We start from the raw sequence: 20,025 nt of genomic DNA on the forward strand, positions 1-20,025 counted from the left end.
ACCTAACCAATTCACTATAGTATTAACTGGCACAGTAACGTTAGTAACCTAACCAATTCACTATAGTATTAACTGGCACAGTAACGTTAGTAACCTAACCAATTCACTATAGTATTAACTGGCACAGTAACGTTAGTAACCTAACCAATTCACTATAGTATTAACTGGCACAGTAACGTTAGTAACCTAACCAATTCACTATAGTATTAACTGGCACAGTAACGTTAGTAACCTAACCAATTCACTATAGTATTAACTGGCACAGTAACGTTAGTAACCTAACCAATTCACTATAGTATTAACTGGCACAGTAACGTTAGTAACCTAACCAATTCACTATAGTATTAACTGGCACAGTAACGTTAGTAACCTAACCAATTCACTATAGTATTAACTGGCACAGTAACGTTAGTAACCTAACCAATTCACTATAGTATTAACTGGCACAGTAACGTTAGTAACCTAACCAATTCACTATAGTATTAACTGGCACAGTAACGTTAGTAACCTAACCAATTCACTATAGTATTAACTGGCACAGTAACGTTAGTAACCTAACCAATTCACTATAGTATTAACTGGCACAGTAACGTTAGTAACCTAACCAATTCACTATAGTATTAACTGGCACAGTAACGTTAGTAACCTAACCAATTCACTATAGTATTAACTGGCACAGTAACGTTAGTAACCTAACCAATTCACTATAGTATTAACTGGCACAGTAACGTTAGTAACCTAACCAATTCACTATAGTATTAACTGGCACAGTAACGTTAGTAACCTAACCAATTCACTATAGTATTAACTGGCACAGTAACGTTAGTAACCTAACCAATTCACTATAGTATTAACTGGCACAGTAACGTTAGTAACCTAACCAATTCACTATAGTATTAACTGGCACAGTAACGTTAGTAACCTAACCAATTCACTATAGTATTAACTGGCACAGTAACGTTAGTAACCTAACCAATTCACTATAGTATTAACTGGCACAGTAACGTTAGTAACCTAACCAATTCACTATAGTATTAACTGGCACAGTAACGTTAGTAACCTAACCAATTCACTATAGTATTAACTGGTACAGTAACCTGTAGGGAGGGAGGGAAGGAAGGAAGGAAGGAAGGTTGTACTGTTTTTCTGTTCTCATGTCTGAAAATCTATAAAGTAGAAAACACAGCATTCCAGCACTAGAGTATCCAGCACTAGAGTATTCACAGCTTATAAAGGTTATCCATCAGTCCAGTTGAAGAGTGACACAAACAACACACAAATGAAATGTTACAAACTGGTTTATTTATGGACATTTTGCAGACAGAAACATAACATTTGATCGATACCATCTCAAATATCATCCCAGACAGTGGATAATGTAGTTTTGATCAACAAGATTAGAATACATGGTAGTGTTTAATCAACAACAGAAACAACATGGGTGTCTTCAGTCAGAAATATAACAAATAGAGGGAACAGCCTATTATTCTACCTGACCAGGACATCGTGTCTGTTCTACACAAAATATTTCTATCTGAAAGTTCCACAACGTTATCATACTGAACATGGCTCTAGGCTAGCTACTCTTCGACCGATGGCGGTGGGGAGAGTTTGAGCTGGAAGTTCTCGCTGTGGAATATACTTCCTGTTCCTGGTTGGGAGGGGTTTAGGAGGCCCGCCTTCTCGTTGCCATGGCAGTGGGAGATTTCCGACAGGATGGCCAACTGGAGGACAAGACCAGACACAACGATAACGATCAGAGAGATGATGCATGGGATTAATGTTAGGGTAAAAAAACTGGTGAGGGATAGGAAAATAAAGTGAGACACAGAGAGAGAGAGAGAGAGACACAGAGAGAGAGAGAGACACAGAGAGAGAGAGAGACACAGAGAGAGAGAGAGAGAGAGAGAGAGAGACACAGAGAGAGACAGAGAGAGAGAGAGAGAGAGAGACAGAGAGAGAGACACACAGAGAGAGAGACACAGAGAGAGAGAGAGACACAGAGAGAGAGGGAGACACAGAGAGAGAGAGAGAGACACAGAGAGAGAGAGAGTGACACAGAGAGAGAGAGACACACAGAGAGAGAGAGAGACACAGAGAGAGAGAGAGAGAGAGACACAGAGAGAGAGAGAGAGAGACACACAGAGAGAGAGAGACAGAGAGAGAGACAGACACAGAGAGAGAGAGAGACAGACACACAGAGAGAGAGAGAGATTGGCTGACATCTATAGGAGGGAGAGGAGACTGGCTGACATCTATAGGAGGGAGAGGAGGCTGGCTGACATCTATAGGAGGGAGAGGAGACTGGCTGACCGACATCTATAGGAGGGAGAGGAGACTGGCTGACATCTATAGGAGGGAGAGAAGGCTGACTGACATCTATAGGAGGGAGAGGAGACTGGCTGACATCTATAGGAGGGAGAGGAGACTGACTGACATCTATAGGAGGGAGAGGAGGCTGGCTGACATCTATAGGAGGGAGAGGAGGCTGGCTGACATCTATAGGAGGGAGAGGAGGCTGACTGACATCTATAGGAGGGAGAGGAGGCTGACTGACATCTATAGGAGGGAGAGGAGGCTGACCGACATCTATAGGAGGGAGAGGAGACTGGCTGACCGACATCTATAGGAGGGAGAGGAGACTGGCTGACATCTATAGGAGGGAGAGGAGACTGGCTGACATCTATAGGAGGGAGAGGAGGCTGACCGACATCTATAGGAGGGAGAGGAGGCTGACCGACATCTATAGGAGGGAGAGGAGACTGGCTGACCGACATCTATAGGAGGGAGAGGAGACTGGCTGACATCTATAGGAGGGAGAGGAGACTGGCTGACATCTATAGGAGGGAGAGGAGACTGGCTGACATCTATAGGAGGGAGAGGAGGCTGACCGACATCTATAGGAGGGAGAGGAGACTGGCTGACCGACATCTATAGGAGGGAGAGGAGACTGGCTGACATCTATAGGAGGGAGAGGAGGCTGGCTGACATCTATAGGAGGGAGAGGAGACTGGCTGACCGACATCTATAGGAGGGAGAGGAGACTGGCTGACATCTATAGGAGGGAGAGGAGACTGGCTGACATCTATAGGAGGGAGAGGCGTCTGGCTGACCGACATCTATAGGAGGGAGAGGAGGCTGACTGACATCTATAGGAGGGAGAGGAGACTGGCTGACATCTATAGGAGGGAGAGGAGACTGATATCTATAGGAGGGAGAGGAGGCTGACTGCTACAGAATGAGAAGGGATTGCATATGAATGGTACAGAATATAGAACATTGTACAGTAGAATATAGGAACCATATGCGGGATGTATATCCTATTAATAGGAGGGAGAGGAAGGGGAGTGGGGACGAGGGGGAGAGAGGAGGGAGTGCAGCTAAGTCTCTTTGAATAGGCTAATCAGACAGTGGAAAGGGAACATTGGAGATGTGCAATCAGCAGAAGCAGCCTACTTGAAAGCCAGGCATGGAAATGACAGAGGGAGATGATGCCATGTTTTAATTAAATCTACTGGACACTTATGGAGGTATGATGTACAATGGAGTGAGTGAGAGAGAGAATTAGAGAGAGAATTAGAGAGGAGAGGGACCACCAGAGAGAGAGAGAGGAAAGGAAGGAATGAGGGAGAGAGAGAGAGAGAGAAAGAGAAAAAGAGAAGGTGGAGGGGAGGGAGGGGAGGGAGAGAGAGAAAGAAAAGAGAGAATTAGGGAGATAAGGTGGAGGGGAGAGATAATTGTATAGAGAGAGAATGTGGAGGGGAGAGAAAGAGAGAATTAGACAGAGCGAATTAGAGAGATAAGGTGGAGGGGAGAGAGAATTAGAGAGAGAGGGTGTAGGGGAGAGAGAGAATTAGAGTGATAAGGTGGAGGGGGAGAGAGAATTAGAGAGATAAGGTGGAGGGGAGAGAGAGAATTAGAGAGATAAGGTGGAGGGGGAGAGAGAATTAGAGAGATAAGGTGGAGGGAGAGAGAGAATTAGAGTGATAAGGTGGGGGAGAGAGAGAATTAGAGAGATAAGGTGGAGGGGGAGAGAGAATTAGAGAGATAAGGTGGAGGGGGAGAGAGAATTAGAGAGATAAGGTGGAGGGGAGAGAGAGAATTAGAGTGATAAGGTGGAGGGGGAGAGAGAATTAGAGAGATAAGGTGGAGGGGGAGAGAGAATTAGAGAGATAAGGTGGAGGGGGAGAGAGAATTAGAGAGATAAGGTGGAGGGGAGAGAGAATTAGAGAGATAAGGTGGAGGGAGAGAGAGAATTAGAGAGATAAGGTGGAGGGGAGAGAGAATTAGAGAGAGAGGGTGTAGGGGAGAGAGAATTAGAGAGATAAGGTGGAGGGGGAGAGAGAATTAGAGAGATAAGGTGGAGGGGAGAGAGAATTAGAGAGATAAGGTGGAGGGGAGAGAGAATTAGAGAGATAAGGTGGAGGGGGAGAGAGAATTAGAGAGATAAGGTGGAGGGAGAGAGAGAATTAGAGAGATAAGGTGGAGGGAGAGAGAGAATTAGAGAGAGAGGGTGTAGGGGAGAGAGAATTAGAGTGATAAGGTGGAGGGAGAGAGAGAATTAGAGAGATAAGGTGGAGGGGAGAGAGAATTAGAGTGATAAGGTGGAGGGGGAGAGAGAATTAGAGAGATAAGGTGGAGGGGAGAGAGAATTAGAGAGATAAGGTGGAGGGGAGAGAGAGAATTAGAGAGAGAGGGTGTAGGGGAGAGAGAGAATTAGAGTGATAAGGTGGAGGGGGAGAGAGAATTAGAGAGATAAGGTGGAGGGGAGAGAGAATTAGAGTGATAAGGTGGGGGGAGAGAGAGAATTAGAGAGATAAGGTGGAGGGGGAGAGAGATAAGGTGGAGGGAGAGAGAGAATTAGAGAGATAAGGTGGAGGGGGAGAGAGAATTAGAGAGATAAGGTGGAGGGAGAGAGAGAATTAGAGTGATAAGGTGTAGGGGAGAGAGAGAATTAGAGTGATAAGGTGGAGGGGGAGAGAGAATTAGAGAGATAAGGTGGAGGGGGAGAGAGAATTAGAGAGATAAGGTGGAGGGGAGAGAGAGAATTAGAGAGATAAGGTGGAGGGGGAGAGAGAATTAGAGAGATAAGGTGGAGGGGAGAGAGAATTAGAGAGATAAGGTGGAGGGGGAGAGAGAATTAGAGAGATAAGGTGGAGGGGAGAGAGAGAATTAGAGTGATAAGGTGGAGGGGAGAGAGAGAATTAGAGAGATAAGGTGGAGGGAGAGAGAGAATTAGAGAGATAAGGTGGAGGGGAGAGAGAGAATTAGAGAGATAAGGTGGAGGGGGAGAGAGAATTAGAGAGAGAGGGTGTAGGGGAGAGAGAGAATTAGAGTGATAAGGTGGGGGGAAAGTATTTGATCCCCTGCTGATTTTGTACGTTTGCCCACTGACAAAGAAATGATCAGTCTATAATTGTAATGGTAGGTTTATTTGAACTGTGAGAGACAGAATAACAACAAAAGAATCCAGAAAAACGCATGTCAAAAATTGTATAAATTGATTTGCATGTGTGTATTGGTTTCTAACTTCCCTGAAAAGTAGCATATCGCGGGGGCAGTTCGATGCTAATGCAGAACGCCACAGGATATTTTTGTGTTGGTTAAGGGCAGTCAGGTCTGGGGAGAACCAAGGGCTATATCTGTTCCTGGTTCTAAATTTCTTGAAAGGGTGAGGAAGGCATTTAAAAAAAAATAACACAGGCAGTCTCTATGGGGGTACCACAGGGTTCAATTCTTGGGCCAACTCTTTTCTCTGGGGTTTTAACGCTCCAGCAGGCCGTTCGTTCCCCCTACTCTAATCTTTTTGGATTATCATCATCTGAGACCAGAGAGAGAGGAGTCCCTTCCCCTGCCTGCTATCAACCAGCACATTCTACAGGTAATGACTTTCTCTCGCCATCTCTCTGTCTCTATTCATCTCTCTCTATCCATAGCTCTCTCTATCATATCTCTCTCTATCCACATCTATCTCTCTCCATATCTCTCTCCATCTCTCTCTATACATCTCTTTCTCTATCATATCTCTCTCCCTCTCTCTCTCTCTATCCACATCTATCTCTCTCCATATCTCTCTCCCTCTCTCTCTATCCATATCTCTTTCTCTAACCATATCTCTTGCTCTATCCATATCTCTCTCTCTCTCTATCCACATCCACCTCTCTCTCTATCCACCTCTCTCTCTATCCACATCCACCTCTCTCTCTCTCTATCCACCTCTCTCTCTCTCTATCCACCTCTCTCTCTCGCTCTATCCACCTCTCTCTCTCTCTATCCACCTCTCTCTCTCTCTATCCACCTCTCTCTCTCTCTATCCACCTCTCTCTCTCTCTATCCACCTCTCTCTCTCTCTATCCACCTCTCTCTCTCTCTATCCACCTCTCTCTCTCTATCCACATCTCTCCCTCTATCCACATCTCTCCCTCTATCCACATCTCTCTCTCTATCCATATCTCTCCCTCTATCCACATCTCTCCCTCTATCCACATCTCTCTCTCTATCCATATCTCTCTCTCTATCCATATCTCTCTCTCTATCCATCTCCCTCCCTCTCTCCTCTGTATTGATGGGATATATTCTTACAGTTTGACAGTCTTCATCATGTCATTATCTCTAAGGGAAGCCACATGGTACTCAGCCACTCATCTGTGTGTGTGTGTGTGTGTGGGGGGGGGGGGGGGCTCTTCTAACGCTGAAAGGATTAGGGTCAAAGATGGGAACATGTCGCCATGGTAACACAACATCTCCACGATGACAGAGTCCCAACGCTACTGGATGTTGCCATTGTCCCAAGATAATAATATTTTTCAATTCATTCATTGAATTTCATTGATGTGAATATAATTGATTGAATTGAAGCCAGCCCTGGCCAACATGGACGGGGTTAGGACCCGATTGGCAACAGTCTCATTGGCTGCTTACATAGAGAATTCATTCTCCACACTCAATGCCATTAAGCCTTTCAGCTTCAAAGGTCACTCAATCTGTTATTGTTGGTTCAGCTCTCAACACAGTTTATATCAGGATGGTAATGAGCACAGAGGCTGAGGTACATGAATTAATGAAGAATGAATGAGTGTGTGTATGTGTGTGTGTGTGTGTGTGTGTATGCGTGTTTTTACGCCCCGGTAAACCGAACTGAATTAATAAGGGGACGGAATATAGGAGGCTCTCTCTCTCTCTGTTCATTATATACTAATGTGGGAGGATCAGACAAACAGCTTTTAACACCATGGAGGTAAAATAGGGAGAGGGAGGGAGGAGTGGAGATATCAGGAGAGGGAGGGAGGAGTGGAGTGATAAGGAGAGGGAGGGAGGGAGGAGTGGAGTGATAAGGAGAGGGAGAGAGGAGAGGAGGGATCAGGAGAGGGGGAGGAGAGGAGAGGAGGGATCAGGAGAGGGAGGGAGGGAGGAGTGGAGATATCAGGAGAGGGAGGGAGGAGGAGTGGAGGGATCAGGAGAGGGAGGGAGGAGGAGGGAGGAGAGGGGAGAGGAGTGGAGGGATCAGGAGAGGGAGGAGGAGAGGAGTGGAGGGATCAGGAGAGGGAGGGAGGAGTGGAGTGGAGGATCAGGAGAGGGAGGGAGGATGGAGGGATCAGGAGAGGGAGAGAGAAGGAGGGATCAGGAGAGGGAGAGGGAGGAAGGGAGGGATAGGAGAGGGAGAGAGGAGTGGAGGGATCAGGAGAGGGAGGGAGGGAGGAGTGGAGGGATCAGGAGAGGGAGGGAGGCGAGGAGTGGAGGGATAGGAGAGGAGGGAGGAGAGGAGTGGAGGGAAGGGAGAGGAGTGGAGGGATCAGGAGAGGGGGAGGAGAGGAGTGGGAGAGGAGAGGGAGGGATGGAGGGATCAGGAGAGGGAGGGAGGAGTGGAATGGAGGGATGGAGGGATGGAGGAGAGGAGAGGGGGGATAGGAGAGGAGGGAGGGAGGAGTGGAGGGATAAGAAGAGGGAGGGAGGAGATGAGTGGAGGGATAAGGAGAGGGAGGGAGGAGAGGAGTGATAAGGAGAGGGAGGGAGGAGAGGAGAGGAGGGATCAGGAGAGGGAGGGAGGAGTGGAGGGATCAGGAGAGGGAGGGAGGGAGGGAGGAGTGGAGGGATAAGAAGAGGGAGGGAGGAGAGGAGTGATCAGGAGAGGGAGGGAGGAGAGGAGGGATCAGGAGAGGGAGGGAGGGAAGGAGGAGTGGAGGGATCAGGAGAGGGAGGGAGGAGAGGAGTGATAAGGAGAGGGAGGGAGGAGAGGAGTGGAGGGAGAGGGAGGGAGGAGAGGAGGGATCAGGAGAGGGAGAGATAAGGAGAGGGAGGGAGGAGAGGAGTGATAAGGAGAGGGAGGGAGGAGAGGAGTGATAAGGAGAGGGAGGGAGGAGAGGAGGGATCAGGAGAGGGAGGGAGGAGAGGAGGGATAAGGAAGGGGAGGGAGGAGTGGAGGGATCAGGAGAGGGAGGGAGGAGTGGAGGGATCAGGAGAGGGAGGGAGGAGATGGAGGGATCAGGAGAGGGAGGGAGGAGTGGAGGGATCAGGAGAGGGAGGGAGGAGGGAGGGATCAGGAGAGGGAGGGAGGAGAGGAGTGGAGGGATAAGGAGAGGGAGGGAGGAGAGGAGGGATAGGAGAGGAGGAGAGGGAGGGAGGAGAGGAGGGATCAGGAGAGGGAGAGAGGAGAGGGAGGGAGGGAGGAGGATAAGGAGAGGAGGGAGGAGAGGAGGGATAAGGAGAGGGAGGGAGGAGAGGAGGGATAAGGAGAGGGAGGGAGGAGAGGAGGGATCAGGAGAGGGGAGGGAGGAGTGGAGGGATCAGGAGAGGGAGGGAGGAGAGGAGTGGAGGGATAGGAGAGGGAGGGAGGAGAGGAGTGATAAGGAGAGGGAGGGAGGAGAGGAGGGATCAGGAGAGGGAGGGAGGAGTGGAGGGATAGGAGAGGGAGGGAGGAGAGGAGTGATAAGGGAGGGAGGGAGGGAGGAGGGAGGGATCAGGAGAGGGAGGGAGGAGAGGAGGGATAAGGAGAGGGAGGGAGGAGAGGAGGGATAAGGAGAGGGAGGGAGGAGAGGAGTGGAGGGATAAGGAGAGGGAGGGAGGAGAGGAGGGATAAGGAGAGGGAGGGGGAGGAGTGGAGGGATCAGGAGAGGGAGGGAGGAGAGGAGTGATAAGGAGAGGGAGGGAGGAGAGGAGTGGAGGTAAGGGAGGAGGGAGGAGAGGGAGGAGATGGAGGGATCAGGAGAGGGAGGGAGGGAGGAGTGGAGGGATAAGGAGAGGGAGGGAGGAGAGGAGTGGAGGATAAGGAGAGGGAGGGAGGAGAGGAGTGATAAGGAGAGGGAGGGAGGAGAGGAGAGGAGGGATCAGGAGAGGGAGGGAGGAGAGGAGTGGAGGGATCAGGAGAGGGAGAGAGGAGAGGAGTGGAGGGATCAGGAGAGGGAGGGAGGAGAGGAGTGGAGGGATCAGGAGAGGGAGGGAGGAGATGGAGGGATCAGGAGAGGGAGAGAGGAGAGGAGTGGAGGGATCAGGAGAGGGAGGGAGGAGAGGAGTGGAGGGATCAGGAGAGGGAGAGGAGAGGAGTGGAGGGATCAGGAGAGGGAGGAGGAATGGAGGGATCAGGAGAGGGAGAGAGGAGAGGAGTGGAGGGATCAGGAGAGGGAGGGAGGAGAGGAGGGATCAGGAGAGGGAGGAGAGGAGTGGAGGGATCAGGAGAGGGAGGAGAGGAGTGGAGGGATCAGGAGAGGGAGAGAGGAGAGGAGTGGAGGGATCAGGAGAGGGAGGAGAGGAGTGGAGGGATCAGGAGAGGGAGGGAGGAGAGGAGTGGAGGGATCAGGAGAGGGAGGGAGGAGTGGAGGGATCAGGAGAGGGAGGGAGAGAGGAGTGGAGGGATCAGGAGAGGGAGGGAGGAGGAGTGGAGGGATCAGGAGAGGGAGGAGAGGAGAGGAGGGATCAGGAGAGGGAGGGAGGAGAGGAGTGGAGGGATCAGGAGAGGGAGGGAGGAGTGGAGGGATCAGGAGAGGGAGGGAGGGAGGAGTGGAGGATCAGGAGAGGGAGGGAGGGAGGGAGGGAGGGAGGGAGGGAGGGAGGGAGGGAGGGAGGGAGAGGAGGAGTGGAGGGATGAGGAGAGGGAGAGAGGAGAGGAGTGGAGGGATCAGGAGAGGGAGGGGGATGGAGGGATCAGGAGAGGGAGGAGGAGTGGAGGGATCAGGAGAGGGAGGGAGGAGTGGAGGGATCAGGAGAGGGAGGGAGGAGAGGAGTGGAGGGATCAGGAGAGGGAGGGAGGAATGGAGGGATCAGGAGAGGGAGAGAGGAGAGGAGGGATCAGGAGAGGGAGGGAGGGAGGGAGGAGTGGAGGGATCAGGAGAGGGAGAGAGGAGTGGAGGGATCAGGAGAGGGAGGGAGGAGTGGAGGGATCAGGAGAGGGAGAGAGGAGTGGAGGGATCAGGAGCGGGAGGGAGGGAGGAGTGGAGGGATCAGGAGAGGGAGGGAGGAGAGGAGTGGAGGGATCAGGAGAGGGAGGGAGGAATGGAGGGATCAGGAGAGGGGAGAGGAGAGGAGTGGAGGGATCAGGAGAGGGAGGGAGGAGAGGAGTGATAAGGAGAGGGAGGGAGGAGAGGAGTGGAGGGATCAGGAGAGGGAGGGAGGAGAGGAGTGGAGGGATAAGGAGAGGGAGGGAGGAGGGAGGAATGGAGGGGAGGATGGAGGGATAAGGAGAGGAGGGAGGAGAGGAGGATAAGGAGAGGGAGAGAGGAGAGGAGGGAGGGAGGGAGAGAGGAGAGGAGGGATCAGGAGAGGGAGGGAGGGATAAGGAGAGGGAGGGAGGAGAGGAGTGGAGGGATAAGGAGAGGGAGGGAGGAGAGGAGTGATAAGGAGAGGGAGGGAGGAGAGGAGGGATCAGGAGAGGGAGGGAGGGAGGAGTGGAGGGATCAGGAGAGGGAGGGAGGAGAGGAGTGGAGGGATCAGGAGAGGGAGGGAGGAGAGGAGTGGAGGGATCAGGAGAGAGGAGAGGAGTGGAGGGATCAGGAGAGGGAGGGAGGGAGGAGTGGAGGGATCAGGAGAGGGAGGGAGGAGAGGAGTGGAGGGATCAGGAGAGGAGGGAGGGAGGAGTGGAGGGAGAGAGGAGAGGAGTGGAGGGATCAGGAGAGGGAGGGAGGGAGGAGTGGAGGGATCAGGAGAGGGAGGGAGGAGAGGAGTGGAGGGATCAGGAGAGGGAGGGAGGAGAGGAGGGATCAGGAGAGGGAGGGGGAGAGGAGTGGAGGGATCAGGAGAGGGAGAGAGGAGAGGAGTGGAGGGATCAGGAGAGGGAGGGAGGAGAGGAGTGGAGGGATCAGGAGAGGGAGGGAGGAGATGGAGGGATCAGGAGAGGGAGGGAGGAGAGGAGTGGAGGGATCAGGAGAGGGAGGGAGGAGGGTGGAGGGATCAGGAGAGGGAGGGAGGAGTGGAGGGATCAGGAGAGGGAGAGGAGAGGAGTGGAGGGATCAGGAGAGGGAGGGAGGGAGGAGTGGAGGGATCAGGAGAGGGAGGGAGGAGAGGAGGGATCAGGAGAGGGAGGGAGGAGAGGAGTGGAGGGATCAGGAGAGGGAGGGAGGAGAGGAGGGATCAGGAGAGGGAGGGAGGAGAGGAATGGAGGGATCAGGAGAGGGAGGGGGAGAGGAGTGGAGGGATCAGGAGAGGGAGAGAGGAGATGGAGGGATCAGGAGAGGGAGGGAGGGAGGGATAGGGAGAGGGAGGAGTGGAGGGATCAGGAGAGGGAGGGAGGAGAGGAGTGGAGGGATCAGGAGAGGGAGGGAGGAGTGGAGGGATCAGGAGAGGGAGAGGAGAGGAGTGGAGGGATCAGGAGAGGGAGGGAGGAGAGGAGGGATCAGGAGAGGGAGGGAGGGAGGAGTGGAGGGATCAGGAGAGGGAGGGAGGAGAGGAGTGGAGGGATCAGGAGAGGGAGGGAGGGAGGAGTGGAGGGATCAGGAGAGGGAGAGGAGTGGAGGGATCAGGAGAGGGTGAGAGGAGAGGAGTGGAGGGATCAGGAGAGGAGTGGAGGGATCAGGAGAGGGAGGGAGGAGAGGAGTGGAGGGATCAGGAGAGGGAGGGAGGGAGGAGTGGAGGGATCAGGAGAGGGAGGGAGGAGAGGAGGGATCAGGAGAGGGAGGGAGGAGATGGAGGGATCAGGAGAGGGAGAGAGGAGAGGAGGGATCAGGAGAGGGAGGGAGGGAGGGAGGAGTGGAGGGATCAGGAGAGGGAGAGAGGAGTGGAGGGATCAGGAGAGGGAGGGAGGAGTGGAGGGATCAGGAGAGGGAGGGAGGGAGGAGTGGAGGGATCAGGAGAGGGAGGGAGGAGAGGAGTGGAGGGATCAGGAGAGGGAGGGAGGAATGGAGGGATCTGGAGAGGGGAGAGGAGAGGAGTGGAGGGATCAGGAGAGGGAGGGAGGAGAGATCAGGAGAGGGAGGGAGGAGGAGTGAGGGATCAGGAGAGGGAGGAGGAGAGGAGTGGAGGGATCAGGAGAGGAGAGAGGGATCAGGAGAGGGAGAGAGGAGAGGAGTGGAGGGATCAGGAGAGGGAGGGAGGGAGGAGTGGAGGGATTAGGAGAGGGAGGGAGGGAGGGAGGAGAGGGAGGGATCAGGAGAGGGAGAGAGGAGTGGAGGGATCAGGAGAGGGAGGGAGGGAGGAGTGGAGGGATCAGGAGAGGGAGGGAGGAGAGGAGTGGAGGGATCAGGAGAGGGAGGGAGGAATGGAGGGATCAGGAGAGGGGAGAGGAGTGGAGGGATCAGGAGAGGGAGGGAGGAGAGGAGTGGAGGGATAAGGAGAGGGAGGGAGGAGTGGAGTGGAGGGATCAGGAGAGGGAGGGGGAGAGGAGTGGAGTGATCAGGAGAGGGAGAGAGGAGAGGGGGGATCAGGAGAGGGGAGAGGAGTGGAGGGATCAGGAGAGGGAGGGAGGAGAGGAGTGGAGGGATAAGGAGAGTGAGGGAGGAGTGGAGTGGAGGGATCAGGAGAGGGAGAGAGGAGAGGGGGGATCAGGAGAGGGAGGGAGGGAGGGAGGAGTGGAGGGATCAGGAGAGGGAGGGAGGAGTAGTGGAGAGATCAGGAGAGGGAGGGAGGAGTGGAGGAGGGATCAGGAGAGGGAGGGGGAGTGGAGTGGAAGGATCAGGAGAGGGAGAGAGGAGAGGAGGGATGAGGAGAGGGAGAGAGGGAGGAGTGGAGGGATCAGGAGAGGGAGGGAGGAGAGGAGGGATCAGGAGAGGGAGGGAGGGAGGGAGGAGTGGAGGGATCAGGAGAGGGAGAGGGGAGAGGAGGGATCAGGAGAGGGAGGGAGGAGAGGAGTGGAGGGATCAGGAGAGGGAGGGAGGAGATGGAGGGATCAGGAGAGGGAGGGGGAGAGGAGTGGAGTGATCAGGAGAGGGAGAGAGGAGAGGGGGGATCAGGAGAGGGAGGAGGGAGGGAGGAGTGGAGGGATCAGGAGAGGGAGGGAGGAGAGATCAGGAGAGGGAGGGAGGAGGAGTGGAGAGATCAGGAGAGGGAGGGAGGAGTGGAGTGGAGGGATCAGGAGAGGGAGGGAGGCATGGAGGGATCAGGAGAGGGAGAGAGGAGAGGAGTGGAGGGATCAGGAGAGGGAGGGAGGGAGGGAGTGGAGGGATCAGGAGAGGGAGGGAGGAGAGGAGTGGAGGGATCAGGAGAGGGAGGGAGGAGTGGAGGGATCAGGAGAGGGAGAGAGGAGTGGAGGGATCAGGAGAGGGAGGGAGGAATGGAGGGATCAGGAGAGGGAGAGAGGAGAGGAGTGGAGGGATCAGGAGAGGGAGGGAGGAGTGGAGGGATCAGGAGAGGGAGGGAGGGAGGAGTGGAGGGATCAGGAGAGGGAGAGAGGAGTGGAGGGATCAGGAGCGGGAGGGAGGGAGGAGTGGAGGGATCAGGAGAGGGAGAGAGGAGTGGAGGGATCAGGAGCGGGAGGGAGGAGAGGAGTGGAGGGATCAGGAGAGGGAGGGAGGAGAGGAGTGGAGGGATCAGGAGAGGGAGGGAGGAATGGAGGGATCAGGAGAGGGGAGAGGAGAGGAGTGGAGGGATCAGGAGAGGGAGGGAGGAGAGGAGTGGAGTGATGAGGAGAGGTGGGATCAGGAGAGGGAGGGAGGGAGGACTGGAGGGATCAGGAGAGGGAGGGAGGAGAGGAGTCAGGAGAGGAGAGGGAGGAGGAGTGGAGGGATCAGGAGAGGGAGAGAGGAGAGGAGTGGAGGGATCAGGAGAGGGAGGGAGGGAGGAGTGGAGGGATCAGGAGAGGGAGAGAGGAGAGGAGTGGAGGGATCAGGAGAGGGAGGGAGGGAGGAATGGAGGGATCAGGAGAGGGAGAGAGGAGAGGAGTGGAGGGATCAGGAGAGGGAGGGAGGAGAGGAGTGGAGGGATCAGGAGAGGGAGGGAGGGAGGAGTGGAGGGATCAGGAGAGGGAGGGAGGAGAGATCAGGAGAGGGAGGGAGGAGAGGAGTGGAGGGATCAGGAGAGGGAGGGATCAGGAGAGGGAGGGAGGGAGGGAGGAGTGGAGGGATCAGGAGAGGGAGAGAGGAGAGGAGTGGAGGGATCAGGAGAGGGAGAGAGGAGAGGAGTGGAGGGATCAGGAGAGGGAGAGAGGAGGGATAAGGAGAGTAAGGGAGGAGAGGAGGGATAAGGAGAGTGAGGGTGGAGAGAAGGGGGGACAGGAATGGAGGGATCAGGAGAGGGAGGGAAGAGAGGAGGGATACGGAGAGGGAGGGAGGGAGGGAGGGAGGAGAGATAAGGAGAGGGAGGGAGGAGGGATAAGGAGAGGGAGGGAGGAGTGGAGGGATAAGGAGAGTGGAGGGAGGAGAGGAGTGGAGGGATCAGGAGAGGGAGAGAGGAGAGGAGGGATCAGGAGAGGGAGGGAGGGAGGAGTGGAGGGATCAGGAGAGGGAGGGAGAGAGGAGTGGAGGGATCAGGAGAGGGAGGGAGGGAGGAGTGGAGGGATCAGGAGAGGGAGGGAGGAGAGGAGTGGAGGGATCAGGAGAGGGAGGAGGAGGAGTGGAGGGATCAGGAGAGGGAGAGAGGAGAGGAGTGGAGGGATCAGGAGAGGGAGGGAGGGAGGAGTGGAGGGATCAGGAGAGAGGAGAGGAGTGGAGGGATCAGGAGAGGGAGAGGAGTGGAGGGATCAGGAGAGGGTGAGAGGAGAGGAGTGGAGTGATCAGGAGAGGAGTGGAGGGATCAGGAGAGGGAGAGAGGAGAGGAGTGGAGGGATCAGGAGAGGGAGGGAGGGAGGAGTGGAGGGATTAGGAGAGGGAGGGAGGAGAGGGAGGGAGGAGTCGAGGGATCAGGAGAGGGAGGAGAGGAGTGGAGGGATCAGGAGAGGGAGGGAGGGAGGAGTGGAGGGATCAGGAGAGGGAGGGAGGAGAGGAGTGGAGGGATCAGGAGAGGGAGAGAGGAGTGGAGGGATCAGGAGAGGGAGGGAGGAGAGGAGTGGAGGGATCAGGAGAGGGAGGGAGGAGATGGAGGGATCAGGAGAGGGGAGAGGAGTGGAGGGATCAGGAGAGGGAGGGAGGAGAGGAGTGATAAGGAGAGGGAGGGAGGAGAGGAAGTGGAGGGAGCAGGAGAGGGAGGAGAGGAGAGGAGGGATCAGGAGAGGGAGAGAGGAGAGGAGTGATAAGGAGAGTCAGGAGAGGGAGGGGGAGAGGAGTGGAGGGATCAGGAGAGGGAGAGAGGAGAGGAGGGATGAGGAGAGGGAGGAAGGGAGGGATAAGGAGAGGAAGGGAGGAGAGGAGTGATAAGGAGAGGGAGAGAGGAGAGGAGTGGAGGGAGGGAGGAGAGGAGTGGAGGGATCAGGAGAGGGAGGGAGGGAGGAGTGGAGGGATAAGGAGAGGGAGGGAGGAGAGGAGTGGAGGGATCAGGAGAGGGAGGGAGGAGAGGAGTGATAAGGAGAAGGAGGGAGGAGAGGAGTGGAGGGATAAGGAGAGGGAGGGAGGGAGGAGAGGAGGGATCAGGAGAGGGAGGAGAGGAGAGGAGTGGAGGGATCAGGAGAGGGAGGGAGGAGAGGAGTGATAAGGAGAGGGAGGGAGGAGAGGAGTGGAGGGATCAGGAGAGGGAGGAAGGGAGGAGTGGAGGGATCAGGAGAGGGAGAGAGGAGAGGAGTGGAGGGATCAGGAGAGGGAGGGAGGAATGGAGGGATAAGAGAGGGAGGGAGGAGAGGAGTGATCAGGAGAGGAGGGAGGGAGGAGTGGAGGGATCAGGAGAGGGAGGGAGGAGAGGAGTGGAGGATCAGGAGAGGGAGAGAGGAGAGGAGGGATCAGGAGAGGGAGGGAGGAGAGGAGTGGAGGGATCAGGAGAGGGAGGAGGAGATGGAGGGATCAGGAGAGGGAGAGAGGAGAGGAGTGGAGGGATCAGGAGAGGGAGGGAGGGAGGGAGGAGTGGAGGGATCAGGAGAGGGAGAGAGGAGTGGAGGGATCAGGAGAGGGAGAGAGGAGTGGAGGGATCAGGAGAGGGAGGGAGGGAGGAGTGGAGGGATCAGGAGAGGGAGAGAGGAGAGGAGGGATCAGGAGAGGGAGGGAGGAGAGGAGTGGAGGGATCAGGAGAGGGAGGAGGGAGGAGTGGAGGGATCAGGAGAGGGAGGGGAGAGGAGTGGAGTGATCAGGAGAGGGAGAGAGGAGAGGGGGGATCAGGAGAGGGAGGGAGGAGAGGAGTGGAGGGATCAGGAGAGGGAGGGAGGAGAGATCAGGAGAGGGAGGGAGGAGGAGTGGAGAGATCAGGAGAGGGAGGGAGGAGTGGAGGGATCAGGAGAGGGAGGGGGAGTGGAGTGGAGGATCAGGAGAGGGAGAGAGGAGAGGAGGGATGAGGAGAGGGAGGAGGAGAGGAGGGATCAGGAGAGGGAGGGAGGAGTGGAGGGATCAGGGAGGGAGGGAGGGAGGGAGGGAGGAGTGGAGGGATGAGGAGAGGGAGAGAGGAGAGGAGTGGAGGGATCAGGAGAGGGAGGGAGGCATGGAGGGTTAGGATAGGAGAGGGAGGGAGGAGTGGAGGGATCAGGAGAGGGAGGGAGGAGAGGAGTGGATGGATCAGGAGAGGGAGGGAGGAATGGAGGGATCAGGAGAGGGAGAGAGGAGAGGAGGGATCAGGAGAGGGAGGGAGGGAGGAGTGGAGGGATCAGGAGAGGGAGAGAGGAGTGGAGGGATCAGGAGAGGGAGGGAGGGAGGAGTGGAGGGATCAGGAGAGGGAGAGAGGAGTGGAGGGATCAGGAGCGGGAGGGAGGGAGGAGTGGAGGGATCAGGAGAGGGAGGGAGGAGAGGAGTGGAGGGATCAGGAGAGGGAGGGAGGAGGAGTGGAGGGATCAGGAGAGGGGAGGGAGAGGAGTGGAGAGATCAGGAGAGGGGGGAGCAGGAGAGGGAGGGAGGGAGGAGTGGAGGGATCAGGAGAGGGAGAGAGGAGAGGAGTGGAGGGATAAGGAGAGGGAGGAGGGAGGGATCAGGAGAGGGAGGGAGGAGAGGAGAGGAGGGATCAGGAGAGGGAGGGAGGAGAGGAGTGGAGGGATCAGGAGAGGGAGGGAGGAGAGGAGGGATAAGGAGAGGGAGGGAGGAGAGGAGTGGAGGGATAAGGAGAGGGAGGGAGGAGAGGAGTGATAAGGAGAGGGAGGGAGGAGAGGAGTGGAGGGATCAGGAGAGGGAGGGGGAGGAGTGGAGGGATCAGGAGAGGGAGGGAGGAGAGGAGTGATAAGGAGAGGGAGAGAGGAGAGGAGGGAGGGATCAGGAGACGGAGGGAGGGAGGAGTGGAGGGATAAGGAGAGGGAGGGAGGAGAGGAGTGATAAGGAGAGGGAGGGAGGAGAGGAGTGGAGGGATAAGGAGAGGGAGGGAGGAGAGGAGTGAATAAGGAGAGGGAGGGAGGAGAGGAGTGATAAGGAGAGGGAGAGAGGAGAGGAGTGGAGGGATAAGGAGAGGGAGGGAGGAGAGGAGGAATAAGGAGAGGGAGAGAGGAGAGGAGGGATCAGGAGAGGGAGAGAGGAGAGGAGTGGAGGGATCAGGAGAGGGAGAGAGGAGAGGAGTGGAGGGATCAGGAGAGTGGAGGTAGGAATGGAGGGATCAGGAGAGGGAGAGAAGAGAGGAGTGGAGGGATCAGGGAGGGAGGGAGGAGTGGAGGGATCAGAGAGGGAGGAGGGAGGTCAGGAGAGGGAGAGAGGAGTGGAGGGATCAGGAGAGGGAGAGAGGAGTGGAGGGATCAGGAGAGGGAGGGAGGGAGGAGTGGAGGGATCAGGAGAGGGAGAGAGGAGAGGAGGGATCAGGAGAAGGAGGGAGGAGAGGAGTGGAGGGATCAGGAGAGAGAGGGAGGAATGGAGGGATCAGGAGAGGGAGAGAGGAGAGGAATGGAGGGATCAGGAGAGGGAGGGGAGAGGAGTGGAGTGATCAGGAGAGGGAGAGAGGAGAGGGGGGATCAGGAGAGGGAGGGAGGGAGGAGTGGAGGGATCAGGAGAGGGAGGGAGGAGAGATCAGGAGAGGGAGGGAGGGAGGAGTGGAGGGATCAGGAGAGGGAGGGAGGAGAGGAGTGGAGGGATCAGGAGAGGGAGGGAGGAGAGGAGTGGAGGGATCAGGAGAGGGAGGGAGGAGGAGAGGAGGGATGAGGAGAGGGAGGGGAGAGGAGAGGAGGGATCAGGAGAGGGAGGGAGGAGAGGAGTGGAGGGATCAGGAGAGGGAGGGAGGAGAGGAGTGGAGGGATCAGGAGAGGGAGGGAGGGAGGGAGGGAGGAGTGGAGGGATCAGGAGAGGGAGAGAGGAGAGGAGTGGAGGGATCAGGAGAGGGAGAGAGGAGAGGAGTGGAGGGATCAGGAGAGGGAGAGAGGAGAGCAGTGGAGAGGATCAGGAGAGGGAGGGAGGGAGGAGTGGAGGGATCAGGAGAGGGAGGGAGGAGAGGAGTGGAGGGATCAGGAGAGGGAGAGAGGAGATGGAGGGATCAGGAGAGGGAGGAGGGAGGAGTGGAGGGATCAGGAGAGGGAGGGAGGAGAGATCAGGAGAGGGAGGGAGGAGGAGTGGAGGGATCAGGAGAGGGAGGGAGGAGAGGAGTGGAGGGATCAGGAGAGGGAGGGAGGAGAGGAGTGGAGGGATCAGGAGAGGGAGGGAGGGAGGAGAGGAGGGATAGGAGAGGGAGCGAGGAGGGAGGGATCAGGAGAGGAGAGGAGTGGAGGGATCAGGAGAGGGAGAGAGGAGAGGAGTGGAGGGATCAGGAGAGGGAGAGAGGAGAGGAGTGGAGGGATCAGGAGAGGGAGGAGAGGAGGGATAAGGAGAGTGAGGGGGAGAGGAGGGAGGGATGAGGGAGGGAGGGAGGGAGGAGTGGAGGGATCAGGAGAGGGAGGGAGAGGAGTGGAGGGATCAGGAGAGGGAGGGAGGGAGTGGAGGGATCAGGGAGGGAGGGAGAGGAGTGGAGGGATCAGGAGAGGGAGGGAGGGAGGAGTGGAGGGATCAGGAGAGGGAGGGAGGAGAGGAGTGGAGGGATCAGGAGAGGGAGGGAGGGAGGAGTGGAGGGATCAGGAGAGGGAGGGAGGGAGGAGTGGAGGGATCAGGAGAGGGAGGGAGGAGAGGAGTGGAGGGATCAGGAGAGGGAGGGAGGAGTGGAGGGATCAGGAGAGGGGAGAGGAGTGGAGGGATCAGGAGAGGGAGGGAGGAGAGGAGTGGAGGGATCAGGAGAGGGAGGGAGGAGAGGAGTGGAGGGATCAGGAGAGGGAGGGAGGAGGAGTGGAGGGATCAGGAGAGGGAGAGAGGAGTGGAGGGATCAGGAGAGGGGGAGGAGAGGAGGGATAGGAGAGGGAGGGATAGCGGAGGGAGGGATAGGGAGGGAGGGAGAGAGGAGAGGAGGGATCAGGAGAGGGAGGGAGGAGGAGTGGAGGGATCAGGAGAGGGAGGGAGGAGAGGAGTGGAGGGATCAGGAGAGGGAGGGAGAGAGGAGTGGAGGGATCAGGAGAGGGAGGGAGGAGAGGAGTGGAGGGATCAGGAGAGGGAGGGAGGAGAGGAGGGATAAGGAGAGGGAGAGAGGAGAGGAGTGGAGGGATCAGGAGAGGGAGGGAGGAGAGGAGTGATAAGGAGAGGGAGAGAGGAGAGGAGTGGAGGGATC

At 56.2% G+C, this 20,025-nt stretch overlaps 1 protein-coding gene across 6 annotated transcripts in view; it reads right to left on the reverse strand.

The window, feature by feature from the left end:
- Positions 1 to 1,280: 1,280 nt before the first annotated feature.
- vps8 (VPS8 subunit of CORVET complex) overlaps positions 1,281 to 20,025 on the reverse strand; it is a 194,367-nt gene continuing 175,622 nt past the window's right edge. For all 6 annotated transcript variants that reach the window (XM_082963732.1, XM_082963730.1, XM_082963731.1 and 3 more), the window contains one exon: positions 1,281 to 1,724. In XM_082963732.1, coding sequence (XP_082819858.1) covers positions 1,581 to 1,724 — 144 coding nt within the window. In that variant the 3' untranslated portion in view covers positions 1,281 to 1,580. The remainder of the gene's footprint in view (positions 1,725 to 20,025) is intronic.

This window comes from Salmo salar, chromosome 17, assembly GCF_965601325.2.
Source record: "Salmo salar chromosome 17, fSalSal1, whole genome shotgun sequence".
NCBI lineage: Eukaryota > Metazoa > Chordata > Actinopteri > Salmoniformes > Salmonidae > Salmo > Salmo salar.